This window comes from Notechis scutatus, chromosome 3, assembly GCF_049901735.1.
Source record: "Notechis scutatus isolate UNSWTSFEM ecotype Mainland chromosome 3, rNotScu1.2, whole genome shotgun sequence".
Classification (NCBI taxonomy): Eukaryota; Metazoa; Chordata; class Lepidosauria; order Squamata; family Elapidae; genus Notechis; species Notechis scutatus.
Window position 1 is genome coordinate 210,061,897 of NC_142011.1, and position 17,339 is coordinate 210,079,235.

At 53.6% G+C, this 17,339-nt stretch overlaps 1 protein-coding gene across 1 annotated transcript in view; it reads right to left on the minus strand.

The window, feature by feature from the left end:
• Positions 1–1,583: 1,583 nt before the first annotated feature.
• The window catches only part of DGAT1 (diacylglycerol O-acyltransferase 1), a 38,152-nt gene continuing 22,396 nt past the window's right edge, over positions 1,584–17,339 (minus strand). Inside the window, exons 8-17 of the mRNA XM_087958925.1 lie at positions 15,555–15,629; positions 13,774–13,877; positions 12,917–12,955; positions 12,234–12,275; positions 10,066–10,110; positions 8,807–8,919; positions 6,542–6,607; positions 5,397–5,484; positions 2,829–2,891; positions 1,584–2,663 (exon numbers count right to left, since the gene is read on the minus strand). Coding sequence (XP_087815051.1) covers positions 2,517–2,663; positions 2,829–2,891; positions 5,397–5,484; positions 6,542–6,607; positions 8,807–8,919; positions 10,066–10,110; positions 12,234–12,275; positions 12,917–12,955; positions 13,774–13,877; positions 15,555–15,629 — 782 coding nt within the window. The 3' untranslated portion in view covers positions 1,584–2,516. The remainder of the gene's footprint in view (positions 2,664–2,828; positions 2,892–5,396; positions 5,485–6,541; positions 6,608–8,806; positions 8,920–10,065; positions 10,111–12,233; positions 12,276–12,916; positions 12,956–13,773; positions 13,878–15,554; positions 15,630–17,339) is intronic.

The following is a 17,339-nucleotide window of genomic DNA, read 5'->3' on the forward strand; positions in this document are numbered from 1 at the left end:
AAATGTGGTTCTAACCAAGATATGACTCGTTGGTGGCTTCTTTTATCATAGACCAATTACAAGAGCTCTTCCTTCTAGACTGGTGCCTTGGTATTTAAACAGTAGGTGACCCAGAATCAGCAACGAGTGAGGGGTTAATTAGCCATCTGAATAGCCTGGCCTGGGCAAGAAAGGGCTAGCCAAGTGGCTCCAGAAGTAACTAGAGGAATAGCTGTGCAAGACACAGAATAACAGAGTTGGGAGGGACCTTGTAGGTCATGTAGTCCAGCCCCCTGCCCAAGCAGGAGACCCTACACCATTTCTGACAGGTGGCAGTCCAGTCTCTTCTTGAAAGCCTCCAGGGATGAAGCTCCCACAACTTCCGAGGGCAACATCCTTTTCATCAGTTGATTGTTCTGTCAGAAAGTTTCTCCTTATTTCCAGGTTGAATCTCTCTCCTTGTTCAGTTTCCTTCCATTGTTCCTTGTCTGGCCTTCCGGTGCCTTGGAAAATAGCTTGACGCCCTCCTCCTCTCTGGGGCAGCCCCTCAAATATTGGAAGACTGCTATCATGTCTCCCCTAGTCCTTCTCTTTACTAACTAGCCAGGCCCAGTTCCTGCAACCGTCCATCCGTAGGTTTTAGCCTCCAGTCCCTCTAATCATCCTGGTTGCTCTTCTCTGCACTCTTTCTAGAGTCTCGATATGTGTAAAATGCTACCATTTGGCCTAGTGGATAAGACATCAGGCTGGAAAGCAGTGAGTTCTAGCCCTGCCTTAACCATGTAAGCTGGCTGGGTGACTTTGGGCCACTCCTTTTTCAACCTAACCCACCTCACAGGGTCGTTGTTCCTCAGAGGGCGGGGAAAATAGGAGGTGGAAGGAATGTGGTGTGTGTTTGCTATCTTGAGACATTAAAATAAAAATTATAATAAAGGCAGGATGCAAATAAATATGGAAGAGAGAGTGGAGAAATGGCTTTTCTGTTGTGCTGGATCACCTTGTTCTCCTCAGTTTCGGGCTGTCCCCGAAGATGGCCTTGCCAAGAGACGCTCCAGACGTAAGGGAAAACCTTACTATTTGCCACAAACTTCACATCTTTCCAGGCCTTCAATAGCAATAACACTTAAGACTTATATACCGCTTTACAATGCTTCCCAGCCCTCTCTAAGCGGTTTACAGAGTCAGCCTCTTGCCCCCAACAATCTGGGTCCTCGCTTTACCCACCTCGGAAGGACGGAAGGCTGGGTCGACCTTGAGCCTGGTGAGACTTGAACTGCCAAATTGCAGGCAGCCGGCAGAAGGAGCCTGCAGTACTGCACTCTAACCACTGCACCACCGTGACTCATCCCATTTTCCAAAACAGCCCTGAGGAATTCTGGGAGTTGAAGTCCACAGGTCTTTAAAGTCGCTAAGCTTTGGGCACCTCTGCTTGCAATTCCCCCCCCCCCTTTCCCTCCTGCCTCCCTGCAGCAAATGCCTTCTGGCTTCACCCTCGGGTTGGCTGGCGCTCCGCCCTTCACCAGATTCCCACCCTCCCCCCTTCTGGCTGCTTCCTCTCAAGGGGATCCTCCCCCCACTGCCGCCACCACACAGAGACAGAAACCTTTTGAAAATATGCTTTAATCACTTGGTACCGGGCAGATACATTCTGCAAACTCTAAAAACTCTTCGCTGGGTTGACCAGAAAGGACGGTTGGGCCACGGGGGGGCACCCCAGCCCACCCTGGGCACCGGACACGGCTCCTGCCAGCCTCCCGGAAGGAGAGAGTCCCAGGGACCGCTGCCCCAAAGGGACCGGTGGCTGTGCAGAGCTCAACCCCACTTGTGTCAGGACAGAGGACCGGCAGTGCAGACCAGTGGGAGGAGGAGCAAAGAGCAGCCTTACTCCCCGGTTCTAGGAAAAGGGCAGGAGGTGGGAGGGAGCCCCAGGCCCGTGACGGACTGACGGACCAAAGGGGGCCGGGAGCCCCGGGGGGAAGGGAGGGACGGGGGACGCTGCTCTCCTCCTCTGACGGGACTGGGGAGGCCCCCAAATAAACCTGAGTCCTTCTAAAGTGCCAGGGAGGCAGCCCCTTTTGCCCCCCCCCCTCCCCTCCGGTCCAAGTGGCCCGCCTTCCCCTCCGCCCTGCCAGGCACGGTTGGCATCAGTCTTCATGTCTATTGCACGGGTGGAAGGCGACGGCTCAAGGGAGGATCGAATCCTGCCAGAGGACCAGCTAAAGACTGGGGGCGCCAGGAGGGTTATTGCATTGATCCAGTATATTCGGACACAAAGGATACCGGATGGGCAGCCATCTCACTCACACACACACACACACACGCACACAAGATAACACACACGAGGCCGCTCACCCGCTCCCTTTCCAGAGGAGAATCAGCCACCGTTGCCCGGGCTGGTGCCCTCGATGGATCGGGGCCTCCCGGGAGGCAGGAGAAAAGGTTGGAGGGGGGAGGCTGCCCACAACCAGCCCCCCACTGATCCTCCGGAGGGGAAAGGTGAGCCTCGGGCCAGCAGACAGAGAGAAAGAAAGGGAGAGTCACTGGCTTCCTTCGTAATTCAGCACGTAATAGTCGTGGACGTACATGAGGACGGCGATGGGCTGGCCGATGATCAGAGACATCCACACCGCCGCGTTCCCATAGTTGCCCCGGAGAAAGCGGCCCACGAACCAGGCCAAGGGGATCTGGGGACGGGGAAGAGAGCAGGAGAGGGGGGGGGCGTTGAGGGGCCTCCAACCTCAGCCAAGCTGGCTGGGGAATGCTGGGAGTTGGAGTCCCCTGGCCCAAAGAGGCCAGGCTGGAAATAGAGGGAGGGGACGGCAGCCTCCCCAACTGCTTCCCAATCTCACCTGAGCCGCCATGCCCATGAACGCCCACAGCCGGAACATCTTCAAGGGGACGCTCACCAGATACTGCCAGAGCGGAAGAGAAAGCGGGGAATGAGCCCCGAGGCCAAGAACGCTGCTCTCTCGTGGGAAGAGAGTCCGTGGTCTCGGCCAGGGACACGGATGGAGCCCAGGAAGGGAGGACGTGCGGGGGGGGGCCTTAAAGGGACGTAGCAGCAGCACCTGCCAAAACGCGGCTCTGCTGGAAAAGGGAGGCCTACGGAAAGCGGGCTACGGGCCTCCCTTCAGCCACGCCCAAGGTCTGAAGCAGCCCGGAGGGGCCCTCGGGGCTCTCTGAGCTTGGTGGGCGTTTCTTGCAGATAGCGCTTAATATATCGCTCCACCGTGCCTTCCAGCCCTCTTCTAAGCAGTTTACAGAGTCAGCCTCTTGCATTGAGCCAGTGAGAATCGAACTCCTGGCTGTGGGCAGAGTTAGCCTGCAATACTGAACTCCACGCATTGAGCCACAAGGCCCCTTCCTGCCTTCCCCATAGCACTAGCGCCTAGACTTCTATACCGCGCCTCACAGTGCTTTGACATCCCTCTCTAAGCAGTTTACAAATGTCAGCCTCTGGCCCTCAAAAATTTTGGGTCCTCATTTGACCACCTCAGAAGGACGGAAGGCTGAGTCGACCTTTAGAAAGGAGGAAAGGAAAAGGAAAGGAAAGGAAAGGAAGGAAGGAAGGGAAGGGAAGGAAGGAAGGAAAGGAAAGGAAGGGAAGGGAAGGGAAGGAAGGGAAGGAAGGGAAGGGAAGGGAAGGGAAGGAAGGAAGGGAGAAACAGTAGCCCTTAGACTTATATACCACTTTACAGTGCTTTACATCCCTCTCTAAGTGGTTTACAGAGTCAGCCTCTGGCCCCCAATAATCTGGGTCCTCATTTTACCCACCTCAGAAGGACGGAAGGCTGAGTCGACCTTTAGAAAGAAGGAAAGGAAAGGAAAGGAAAGGAAAGGAAAGGAAAGGAAAGGAAGGAAGGGGAAGGGAAGGGAAGGGAAGGGAAGGGAAGGGAAGGGAAGGAAAAGGAAAGAAGGAAAGGAAAGGAAAGGAAAGGAAAGGAAAGGAAGGGGAAGGGAAGGGAAGGGAAGGGAAGGAAGGAAGGGAGAAACAGTAGCCCTTAGACTTATATACCACTTTACAGTGCTTTACATCCCTCTCTAAGTGGTTTACAGAGTCAGCCTCTGGCCCCCAATAATCTGGGTCCTCATTTTACCCACCTCAGAAGGACGGAAGGCTGAGTCGACCTTTAGAAAGAAGGAAGGGAAGGGAAGGGAAGGGAAGGGAGGAAGGAAGGAAGGAAGGAAGGGAGGGAGGAAGGGAGGGAGGGAGGGAGAAACAGTAGCCCTTAGACTTATATACCACTTTACAGTGCTTTCCATCCCTCTCTAAGCGGTTTACAGAGTCAGCCTCTGGCCCCCAATAATCTGGGTCCTCATTTTACCCACCTCAGAAGGACGGAAGGCTGAGTCGACCTTTAGAAAGAAGGAAAGGAAAGGAAAGGAAAGGAAAGGAAAGGAAAGGAAAGGAAAGGAAGGGAAGGGAAGGGAAGGGAAGGGAAGGGAAAGGAAAGAAGGAAAGGAAAGGAAAGGAAAGAAAGGAAAGGAAAGTAAGGGAAGGGAAGGGAAGGGAAGGAAGGAAGGAAGGGAGAAACAGTAGCCCTTAGACTTATATACCACTTTACAGTGCTTTACATCCTCTCTAAGCGGTTTACAGAGTCAGCCTCTGGCCCCCAATAATCTGGGTCCTCATTTTACCCACCTCAGAAGGACGGAAGGCTGAGTCGACCTTTAGAAAGAAGGAAAGGAAAGGAAAGGAAAGGAAAGGAAAGGAAAGGAAAGGAAAGGAAGGAAGGGAAGGGAAGGGAAGGGAAGGGAAGGGAAGGGAAGGGAAGGAAGGAAGGGAGAAACAGTAGCCCTTAGACTTATATACCACTTTACAGTGCTTTCCATCCCTCTCTAAGTGGTTTACAGAGTCAGCCTCTGGCCCCCAATAATCTGGGTCCTCATTTTACCCACCTCAGAAGGACGGAAGGCTGAGTCGACCTGGAGCCTGGTGGGATTTGAACTGTCAAATTGCAGGCAGCCGGCAGGTAGCAGAAGTCACCCTGCAATACTGCCCTGCGCCACTGATGTTTCATGATCCAAACTAGGGAGCATTATCAGTGTCAGAAGGGAAGCGGGGAGGGGGAGGAGAGGGAGGGGAGGAGTAGAAGGGACCTGTGGGGTCCTTGGCGGTTTTCTTGCAGACGTTTCATGACCCAACTAGGGAACACATCACTAGTGCTGATCGTTAACACTGATGATGTTATTGAGTTTAGGTAATGAAACACCTGCAAGGAAACCATCAAGCTCAGAAAGTGCCAAGGGCCCCAACAGTCCTCCTCCTTCCTCCTCCTCCCCTTCTTCCTCCTCCTCCTCTCCACCCACCCAGCTGGGTGATGAAACGTCTGCAAGAAAAGCTCCGAGAGCGCCAAGGACCCCTGAGTTTCCATTTGGGGTTATTTCCCTGCAAGTTAAAGGAGAGGAGCACTGACCTCGTGGAAGAAAGCAGACGCGAGGAAGACGGCCACCTGAGCCGTGCACTTGCTAGCTCCCTTCTTCATCATGGGCTTGTAGAAATGCCTGGAAAATGCACCGGGGCCAAGAAAGGAGAGAGCCCACCCTTAGGAGCCTGGCCCCAAAAGGCCGACCGAGAGGAGGCCGCTGCCTCCCTTAAGCCCTTCCCGTTATGACCCTAAAGGCACCAGCGGGACTCAGGTGTCGCCTGGGCATCCTTGCCTGCTTGGACTTAGGAAGAGCCAGCTGGGCAGGGGTCTCCAACCTTGGCCCCTTTAAGCCTGGAGGACTTCAACTCCCAGCATTCCCCAGCCAGCTTTGCTCTCGTGCAGGGGTCCCCAACCTTGGCTGGCTGGGGAATGCTGGGAGTTGAAGTCCTCCAGGCTTAAAGGGGCCAAGGTTGGAGACCCCTGCCGTGGAGAAGATCCGAGGATGGGGCCTTCCAGATTGCTGGCAGCCCTGGCTCAAGCAGGCACAGAGGGCATAGGAGCTCCAAGGAAAGTGGGGGCTTCTGCCCCCAGGAGGACACCAACCTCTGGCATGGGAAACGAAAGAGGGCTGGGGGGCGGAGGGTAAAGCCAGTCCGGTCATGCCAGCTGGGCCCAGGCCTCCTTCCGCTCAGAAAAGGCAGGCAAACTCCAGATCCCATATTCCTCTTCCCCGATGCTAAAGGGTTTTTTCTGGCTTTCGGGACGACTCCGACCTCAAATGAGAAGGGCCGGGGGAGGCTCGCCTCAAAGCAGGGTGGGTGGGCCCCGTCTCAGAAGTAACCAGTGTGCCCCCCCACCTTCCTGGGGTCGAAGCAGGGCCCGTTCCTCCCACACCCCACCCTTTGCCTCTCGCAGGCAGCCCTCGACGCACAAGGGAACCCAACATTCCCGTTGCTAAGCGAGGCGCTCGTTATTTGGGCCGTGCCTCCTTTTCGTGACCTTCCTTTTCCCACAGCCGTTAAGTGAGTCGCTCCAGTTAACCGTCATAAATACGAGCTGGGGGCCCGTATTTGGATCAGCCGGTCGCTGCAACGGTCGTTAAGTGGGGAAACTTGGGTCCAAGCGTACACTTTGAACCGTCACTAAATGAATGGTCGTAAGTCTGGGGCTGCCTGGCGTGTGATGTGTCCTACCTGAGGCACCACTTGTGGACCGGGATGTTCCAATTCTGCCAGAAATATGTCACGGACTCAGCGTTCCTGCGAAAGAGCAGCGGGATCAGAAAGGCCACGGGGAAGGCTGGTCTAGGAAAAAACCCGTTCGTCTCTATGCTCCTTTCTCCCCCCCTCCTTCGGACAGGGACCGCTTCCCTTCTGATAAGACCCCTCCTTCCCTTCTGGTGGTCTCCCGCGACCCGGAGCCCTCACCGGTGGTGGGATTCGAATGGTTTTTACCACTGGTTCTGTGGGCGTGGCTACGTGGTCATGTGACCGGAAGGGTCAAAAGACAAGCTCACTTTCTAGAGCAGGGGGTTGGACTGGATGACCTCCAGGTACCTTCCAGCCCTGCACTGCTGTGCTGTTTCAAAGCATCCTCTGAAGCTGCGCCCAGTGCCAAGGTTTGTGGTCCTTCCTTCCTCTCCTTTTCTTTTTTCTTTTTTTCTCTCTCTTTTTCTTTCTTCCATCCCTCCCTCTTTCTTTCATTTTTTTTTTCACAGCACACACACACACACACGCACTCCATTTTTGGCCTAGTGGGCCTCAGGGCACTGAGAAAAAAAGGCATTTTGAAGCGAGGGGGTGGATCAGCTGTGCCACAGGATTTAGATCAGCTAGAAAGCCAGAAACCCCACTGTTTCCTGCTTTCTAGCTCATCTGAATCATGCGGCCCACCTGATTGTTGGAAATACTGGTTGGGCCAGCCTTTTTCACATCTGGTTTGGCCGAACCGGTAGGACACCCCCCACTGGCCCTTGCCATCCAAGACAAGGCCGGTCTAGGCCGGTCTTGTGTGCAGCGGAACAGGAGGTGGTGGGAGGGAGAGTGGTTGACACAATCACCTGGAGGCAGGACAAGGAGAACCATGGAGGGAAACTCGCCCAGGAGAGAAGCGACCTGGAATTAAGCAGAAACTTCCCGGCAGGGAGGACAATTAACCTGGGGGGACAGAGGTTGTGGGTGCTCCATGCCTGGACAGCAAGGTCTCCTGCTTGAGCAGGGGGTTGGACTAGAAGACCTCCAAGGTCCCTTCCAGCTCTGTTCTGATTGACGGGTTGATGGGATGCGAGAGGCAAACACACTGCAGGAATTGGCAATTGGTAGTGTAGAGAAAAGAAAGGCTGGAGGCTCAAACCTACGAGGGACGGTTGCAGGAACTGGGCCTGGCTGGTCTAGGGAAGAGAAGGACCGGGGGAGACAGGAGAGCAGCCTTCCAATGTTTGAGGGGCTGCCCCAGAGAGGAGGAGGGGGAAGGGGGTCAAGCTATTTCCCAAAACACCTGAAGGCAGGAGAAGCAGCAATGGGTGGAAACTAACCAAGGAGAGCAGCAAGCTAGAAATAGGGAGGAATTTCCTGACTGGGAGGACAATTAACCAGTGGAACAGAAGTTGCCCCCCAGAGGTTGTGGATGCTCCAACACTGGAGGTCTTCAAGAAGAGACTGGACAGCCGTTTGTCTGGAATGGTTTTGGGTCTCCTGTTTGAGCACGGGGGTGGACTAGAAGACCTCCAAGGTCCCTTCCAGTTCTATTCTGACTGACCGACTTAAATGTTTGCTTTGTCCTACATATCATAACCCAGTGGCCCCCAACCTTTTTTGTGCCGCGGCCTGGTACCGGCATCACAAAATCATCCGTGGCCCGGTACCGGCATCAGCACGCATGGCAAGGCGAGCCGAGCGACCGGCCAGCAAGCCGTCCCCCGCTTCTCCCCACCACCTTCAACTCCTCCTTTGTACCTGTGTCGATGGGCTTCGCGATGGCCTCGCGACGGTCGCCGGCTCACCTTGCCATGCGTGCTGAAAGAATCCTCGCGCCTTAGTTTTGTTCGGCCGCCCCCTCGATGAAACTAAGGCGCGAGGATTCTTTCAGCACCCAAATGCCGCTTTCTACCCGGAAAAGCTCACTGGAAGCACTTTTTCATCAAAACAAGATGGCGGCGCCCAGCAAACCGGCGGCCCGGTAGAAATTGTTCCACGGACCGGTACCGGTCCGGGGACCCCTGCCATAACCAATTCAGGGGATGTGGGAGGGCCCTTTTCCCCTTCCTTATCCAAACGGATTTGCTTGCAACCTTTGTGAAAGGCTCAGAGGCTGCCGTAATCCAAGCAATCCAGTGCCATTCTGATCAGTTTGGACCAACATGCCAAAAGGTAGGGAGTCCTCTGCGTGGCCCAGTCAATAGATTACACACACACACACACACACACACACACACACACACACACACCCAGCCAACTCACCACCAATCCCGGTAAAACTCTCGGTCGCCAAACTGCAAGATCTCGGCTATAAAGTTCAGGCTGGAGTGGAAGAACCAGTAGAAGAAGATGAGCCATATCAAGTGATTGGGAACCTGCGGAGATGCGAGACAAAAAGAAGGCCCATGGGTGGTTCCTCTGGAGCAGGGGTCTCCAACCTTGGCCACTTTCAAGACTTGTGGACTTCAGCTCCCAGAATTCGTCGCTGGCTGAAGAATTCTGAAGAGTTTAAGTCCACAAGTCTTAAAGTGGTCAAATGTGGTGGCCAACTGGTGGCTGGCGGAGCTGGCAGCAGAGTCGGGCAGTGAGGAGGTTGGGGAAGAACCTGGGCCATTCCTGAACGAGGGCTCTGCATCAGAGGCAGAGATGGGGCCAGGGTGGGCTGGCAGTCACCACCTGCCTTCGGGCTTGGACAACAGTGAGGCGGGGGAGCTTCTGGAACCGGTTGCCAGCCTGCGCATGCACAGAACTGCCAAAAGGAAGGCACAATTAAGAACTCAAGGTCGATGTGGGAGTAAGGCCACAGGCCCCTCCCATAGGGATTAAAAGAGGAGGAGCGAAAGGGGAGGGGGCTTTTGCAGGGAACAATTCGTCCGTTCCAGCCGTGTGAAGATCTGTCTGTGCATCTCAAGAGACGCTTTGCTGAGTCCTTCCTTGTCAGCACTGCAGTTTGGAAATAGTTACTTGGCAGCTCTCCAGGCTAGATAAGGTCTGTGCTTCTAATCGCACCCTGGAAAGGCTGTTGGCCAGGCCTTTGGCGGAAGGTGAACGCAAGAAATTCGCCTTCGTTTAAGAAAAGGGGTTTTGCCGGGACAAAGCGTCTGCTTTTTGGGGACACCGAGGTCAGAACACCAAAGCCCTGCTCTGAAAGAAAAAGAGCTTCTGGGAGCAACTTCCTCATCAGACCAGAAGTGGAGAACCAAGAGAGCAAGTCCCACCTGTCTTTAGGGAAGAGTTTCTATTGAGCTTTCCTATCGCCAATCTAGACAGGCTTTGGGCCTCTGACGCAGGATGGGGCCCTTTTGAAGTCTGTCCTGAAAGACGCGTTCCAGGGACAGCCACCATCCTGCAGGGGGGCCCCCAGAACTGGAGCTGCCAACTTACCTTCAAGAAACATGTTTGTGTCCCCAACACTGCACACCAGCCGCCACCCGCTTCCCAGCTGAGCCTCATTCTCCTGCCTTCCAAATCGAGACTACAGCTCCCAGGATTCCCAGCCAAGCCACCTGCGGAATACTTACAGCTAGCTTCAGGAGACGCTCGATGATCCTGGAGTAGTCCATGTCCTGCAAAGCAAGACTGGCTTTAGTTGTCTCCTTCGCCAAGGCAGCTGTGGCCGCATCTCTCCCAGCCACTCAACGATATCCCCCCGATACCATCCCACTTGGCTGAGGCATATCAGGGTCTCAGTCCCCCAAACTTCTCAAGGTTCCAGAGAGGTGGGCTTCGACATCCATCACTTCTTAGCCAGCAAGGCAATGGCTGAAATTTCCAGGTGGCTGAAGCCTACAGGCCTGGAATTTGCCTCCAGATGTTGTGGATTCTCCAACACTGGAGATTTTTAAGAGACTGGACAGCTATTAGTCCGGAATGGTATATAGGGCGGGGGTCTCCAACCTTGGCAACTTTGAAGACTTGTGGACTTCAACTCCCAGAGTTCCTCAGCCAGCTTTGCTGGCTGAGGAACTCTGGGAGTTGAAGTCCACAAGTCTTAAAAGTTGCCAAGGTTGGAGACCCTGGTCTAGGGTCTCCTGCTTGAGTAGGGGTTGGACCAGAAGACCTCCAAGGTCCCTTCCAACTCTTGTTATTCTGCTAAAGCTGACCGTTGGGCGATACTGCTCAGCCTCCTTAAGACACCAGCCCACACGGCTGGGGAAAAGGCAAAAATTGGGGTCAAAATGCTTTCCCCTCACCACCTGCCGAGAAGCAGACCTCCCACTCCCACTGCAGGGGGAGACAAGACTGGGGAGGTCCAACCATAGAGGGGTCCTCCAGGTGGGAGGAAAGCAGGGCTATTTTTATCACGAGCAATGAGGAGGAGGGGTCTGTACGATGAGGTATCCAAGAAGAGGACACGTCTTCCAGAGATATGCCCTCCCCTCAAAGCAGAAAAGCTGCCGAGGGGTCCTTGCAGGGCTGGGATTCAAAAACACCAGCAACCGGTTCGCTGTCCGGTTGCTGGGGGGGGTGTGGCCATGGTGCCAGAACGTCCAGGAGGGCCGCCGTTTTATCGCCTTCCCCATAGTCCAGAGGCATTCTGAAAGCCAGAAACGGGCCCATTTCCGGACTTCCGGGGCTTCCGGTTCGGCCCCCTTTTTTGCCCTCCCAGAGCCTCCACGTGGGCCCTGCGCTTACCTGCACCCAAAACGGGCCGCGTGGAAACTCCTGGGAGGGGAGGGGTGGGCGGGGCCAGCCGGTCGGTCCGGTTTGGCAAACCAAATGTAAATGTGAACATCCAGTTCGTTTGAACCAGGCCAAACCGGCTGAATCCCACCCCTGAGGGGTCCTTGGTGTTCTCCGAGGTTGTATTGATGCAGATGTTTCATGACCCAAACTAGGGATCATCACCATCAGGGCTAGAAGATTCCTCTTCTAGTGGCTTGCGCTGCCCGTGTTGGTGGGGTTGGCCTCGGAGGTTCTTTGGCTGGGCTGTTTACTGTTAGCTTGGCAGTTTCCTGAATTGGGCATTGTTTACATCCTGGCCAATGGTCCGATCTTAATCTCGGAGTTAATCGGTGCTTATCTGAGTGTTGACCGTGGGTGGGGAGGTGTTTTGTGGTCTTTTTGTTCTCTTTAGGCTTGTTGACCTTTGATTTTACTGAACTTTGGCACTCTCTGATCTTGTTTTCTTGCAGATGTTTCATGACCCAAGTAGGGGGAACATCATCCGTGCTAGAAGGGAATGAGGCAACTTCTACCACGGATGACGTTCCCTAGTCAGGGTCATGAGACGTCTGCAAGAAAACCGCCAAGCTCAGAGAGCACCAAGAAACCCCTGTTTTGTCAGACTATTCATGAACTGGCAGAGACATGGTTAACAAGTTCAGCCAATGTGAGCTGAATTGGGGGCTGAGACTGGGAGGAATCTGGGCGTGGCTTACCTCCGTGCTCTCAGCTCTAAAGGGAAATGGAAAGTAATCTGTTCTGAGCTCTGAAGCTGTTGTTTGTGTTGGATTGTAACTTTTCCAGAATCTACTATTGGTATTACTCATTTGACTCATTTATCATGTATATAAAGCAGTGCGTGAATCCTGCTGAATCAGCCATCTGTGTGTGCTTTTCTGGAGTGGAATTTCTGCTGCAAAACCTAACACCCCTGAGCTACAAACGTTCCCCTCTATCCACACCAGCTTCTAGTCTCTGGTGCTCCAAGCGCCTTCAGCCTGGGGAGGAGAAAAGCAGAGCTTACCCGGAAAGGCTTCATGGAGTTCTGGATCGTGGGCACCATCCACTAGAAGAGGAACACCAGAAGCAGCTCAGTTATGGGGGGGTCACGTTGGGTCCAGCCCGAACCAACCCCCCAAGGGTGGCTCTCTTGCGCCCTGGGACTCAAGACACGCTCTCGGGCTGAGGGGACCCATCTCCCTGCCAATGGGGCCCCCAACAGCTGCAGGGCCGTTCTAGAGTAGCCTTGACCGGAAGCGGCCATTCTGGTCCCCTCAAAAGGGAGCCAGGCTGGGGAAGGGGCTCCTGAGCTTGGGACAGTCCTGCCCTCCCAGCCGTCAAGAGTGCAAGCCTGAGGAAGCCTCGGGGGTCTTGGGCTCCCTGAAGCCCACCCTGGACCCCCTCCCTCCCGCGAAGGTTGGGAAGACTCCTCCGTGGTCGGGATCAGAGTCCCTGCTGGTCTTCGGATTTAAGCACCAGCGCCTCCAGGCAGGGCTAAGAGCCGGTCCTTGTCCTCGGCCCGGAAGGAAACAGCAGCCATCTCCGGGGAGAGACGACCCTACAGTGTCCCCCCCCCCAGGGCCTCCCCTCCCAGTTTTGGGTGCACCAGAAATCTCCTGCTTCGGGAAGAGCCGGATATCCTCATGAGAGGCGAACCTGCCCCAGGGGGCTCCCCCCTCTCTCGATGGCCCAGATCACCCCGCTTACCTGCTGAATCAGCCCCACCAGCAGCTGCAGGAAGAAGAGCTGGGGGAGGAAGAGGAGGGAAGCCAGGGTGAGGGCAGCCAGCCGAGCCAGCCCTGGCTCAGCCCAGCCGCTCCCTGGCCCTCTGGGGTCGCAGCTTGCAGGTTTCCTTAAACCCAACGGGCAACGGGCGATTTCCACAGACACCGTGGCCTAGAACTGACTGGAGCGACCTGCTCTGGCTGCAGAAGGACCCGGCTGACACCCCCTCATGCCACCGGGGGTCAGCCTAGATGACCCAGGCACCTCCAGTGACCAATGCGGCCAAGCGCAGCTCACTCCTAAGCTGAGCCGCCTGCGGAGGTGGTGACAGGGGTCCTCCCGCCAACCTAGGGGGACAGGGAGCCCCTCCAGGTCCGGCCACAACTGAAGCCCAGATTTCCCGTGGCTAAGGGGAAGTGAGCTTTGCTCCACTTTACGACCTTTCTTGCCACACTTAAGCAAATCTCTTCCGTTGTTAAGCGAGTAACGTGGTTCTTAGCTAAATCTGGCCTCCCCACTGACTTGGGCTCGTCACCAAGGTCGCAAAAGCGGAACCAATGGCCCCTGGGGACACGGCCACTGTCATAAATACGAGCCAGTTTTCCAAGCCTCTGAATTCTGATCACGTGGCCCACGTGGGGATGGTCCGACAGTCGTTAAGCGGGAAAAACGGCCACAAGTCCCTTTTGCCAGGGTCGTAACTTCGAACGGCCACTAAATGAACCATTGCAAATCCCAGGCTTCACTGTCCTCCGGCAGGCAGCCCCGCCCCGTGGGGAGCAGCCTCCCCCTCCTCCTGAGCCCCCTGAGCCCCCTGACCTTCCCAGAAAGAGGCTCACCATCTCGAAGAGCCTCCGCAGGAGGAAGCGCTTCCGGATCCGAGGGGAACGAGGGAAGTTCAGCTCGTAGCACAGAGTCGGAGCCAGCAGGAAGTAGTACAGGTCTGCGGGGTGGGGGGAGAGAAAGAGAGAGGGGCGTACCCTCATGGAGAGCTGAAAGCCAAGGCCGGGGGTCCTTCTCCCACGAAGGGAGAATGGAATTGGGCAGGGGGGGAGGGGCAGGGTGTCTGGGATGCAAGCAGTGCCGGCCCAACCGGGGGGGGGCACGTCCCAATCCGGCCTTAAGGATCACCTAAGAGAAGGCAGGGAATGGGTGGGCCCAGGGGGTCCGTCGGCCAAAGAACCCGAAACTTTGAAATTGGCCAAAGATGGATAACAGGGGGGAGGAAGAAGTCCTGGGGAGAAGAAAGGGGAGCTGAGCAGGTAGTTTGCACCCAAAGAAAACACCAGATCCGGCTTCTCTACTCCAGGAAAGGATTATGGAATAGAATAGAATAGAATCCTTTATTGGCCAAGTGCGATTGGACACCCAAGGAATTTGTCTTGGTGCAAATGCTCTCAGTGTATATAAAAGAAAATATACATTCATCAAGAGTCAAGAATCATCAGGTACTTGATAATAGTCATAGGGTACAATAAGCAATCATGATAGATAGATAGATAGATAGATAGATAGATAGATAGATAGATAGATAGATAGATAGATAGATGATAGATAGATAGATAGATAGATAGATAGATAGATAGATAGACAGACAGACAGACAGACAGACAGACAGACAGAAAAAGAATAGTATAGAAAAAGAATAGTATAGAAATAGAAAGGAATGGAATGGAATAGAAATTAATTGAATTCTTGATTGGCCAAGTGTGGTTGGACACCCAAGGAATCTGTCTTGGTGCAAATGCTCTCGATGTACATAAAAGAAAAGATACATTCATCAAGAGAGTCCAGAATCATATTAAGTACCACACTTAATAATAGTCATATGGTACAATAAGCGATTAAATCATACTAGGAAACAGTCGATATAAATCTTTAGGATGCAAGCGACAAAGTTACAGTCATACACAGTCACAAGCGGGAGGGGATGGACATAAAAAGTGATGAGAAGATTAATGGTTAATAGTGGTGCAGACTTTGTAAATAGTTGGGACAAATATTGTAAATTATTCTCCAAAGCCCCTGAAGGCAGGACAAGGAGCAACAGATGGAAATTCATCAAGGAGGGAAGCAACCTAGAACTAAGGACAAATTTCCTCACAGTGAGAACAATTAACCAGTGGAACAGCTTGCCACCAGTGGTTATGAATGCTCCAACACTGGAAGTTTTCAAGAAGAGACTTGACAGCCATAGTCTGAAATGGTACATAGGGTTTCCCGCCTGAGCAGGGGGTTGGACTAGAAGACCTCTAATTAGGGTCCCTTTGACTCTGTTCTTCTGTAATCCCATATCCATTAATCAGTGGAACAGAAGTTGCCACCAGAACGTGTGGGTGCTCCATCCCTGGAGGTCTTTTAGGAAGAGATTGAACTTGTCTGAAATGGCACATAGGGTCTCCTGCTTGAGCCGGGGCTGGACTAGAAGGCCTCCAAGCTCCCTCCCAACTCTGTTATTCAGATGGACTGGAGATGTACTCTTGGTCAGAAGAATGGTCTGTGGGGGGGTGTCTTTCTTTACTTGTTAACTTGACAAGGTGGGTGACCCTGGGAGGACAAAACACTTCCAGCAGAGACCAGAGCCTGCCGCTCACCCCACGAGACCCCCTGGGTTCCTCACCTTTGTAACTCAGGTTGTCTGGATAGGTCACCTCTTGTGGAACCGCGTTCCCGTTGGCCTTCTGTGGCCTCGAAGCTGGAACAGAAAGAGACGGTGGGGCTCACGACCAGGGGCCAGCCTGATCCAGACAGAGACCCCCCTCCCTGGGCCACCGTCTCTCGAGGGAGCTCCAGGGGGTCCCAAGGAAGCTCTTCAGAGGTAGGTGCCCACGTTTTTTTCCTATGCGCTTCTGTGCGCTTTGCATGCACACGCAGGGCTCAACCGCCAGCCTCGTTCAAAGCTGGGGAGCTGCCCGAGCATTTGCCGGTTCTCTGAACCAGTCAAAATTCCCACTGCCGGTCCACCAGAACTGGTCCGAACCGGCTGAATATTCCACCTCTGAAGCTCTTCCCTTTGGATGCAGAACCTGCCACTGGAGCAGGAAGTGGCTTGAGTCAGGCAGGAAAAGAGCCGAGCAGGAGCCCCGGAAGGAGCATGGAGAAGCTTCCATCTCGGCCCGTCTGCTGGCGTCCCAGGGCAGCATCTGCAGGCTCCCCATCAGCCAGACCGGGAGAGGTTGGCTCAAGAGCAGCCTGGAGGACGGTCCCTGGAAGGCGGCCACCCCAAGCGCCAATACAGGAAAAGGTTGAGCTTCCTCTACAACAGAGGTCCCCAAACTTGGCCACTTTAAGGCTGGAGGACTTCAACTCCCAGAATTCCTCCTCCTCCAGTCATGTTAGCTCAGGAATTCTGGGAGTTGAAGTCCACAAGCCTTAAAGTGGCCAAGGTTGGAGACCCCTGCCTTAGAGATAAACCAAGCGTCTTCAAACTTGGCAAGTTTAAGACTTGTGGGCTTCAACTCCCAGAATTCCTGAGCTAACATGACTGGTGGAGGGCTTCTGAGAGTCCACAAGTCTTAAAGTGGCCATGGTTGGACACACCTCGTATAGGGTGTTAGGTATAACATTGATACCAAATATGGTTTGGGTGAATAAATATATAAAACTTAGATATCATGGTTTAAGTGTTTATCACTTTAAGCACAATGCAGCAGGCAATTAGCCAATTAAGGGTGCGGTTAGAAGTTACAATATAAGGAAGCATTAGAAGCTGGAAAGCTGTCTGGCTGTAACTGTGTGCTACTGTAAATGTAACTGTGTGTTGCTGCGACTTACTGTGTGCGACTAACTGTGATTACTGACTGTGAGTGCCTGTGACTGAACTGTTATTTGTTTGCTACTGTTTGCTGAATATCCAGCGTTTGTTTCTCTGGAGAGTGAAACCGGAGGGGAGAAGATATCTTTATCGGCTGATAAAGATATTGCAAGGACTCTTAACTTGGACTATACTAGTGAGTCTTACTGGATGGAAATACTGTGAATGACTTAATGGACTGAATGACAATGCTTAAACTCTAACTGGATTAAAAACTATTTAAACTACAAACAGTGTTTGTGTTCAGTGTGTGTATACTCTGGGGCCCTTCCGCTCTCCTTTGGTTGCCTGGATTGACTACTGCTGCAATACTCTTCTAGGGGTTAATCCCCAAACCCTAACATTGGTTATGGGCCCAGCAGCATAGTCTAACTAACCAGGATATAGCAGAGAGAGTTGGTGTGAGTTGCACATTACTGTAAAAACAAACTGTTTTAATTAGTTTAAAATAGTCAAAATATCTGAAGAGTAATGGCACAAGTAAATTTGTCACAACTGTCCATGATATCCAGGCTGGATGGAACAAACTATGTTTCATGGTCAATGAAATGTAGTTTACTTCTACGCAGAGAAGGATTGTGGGACATTATA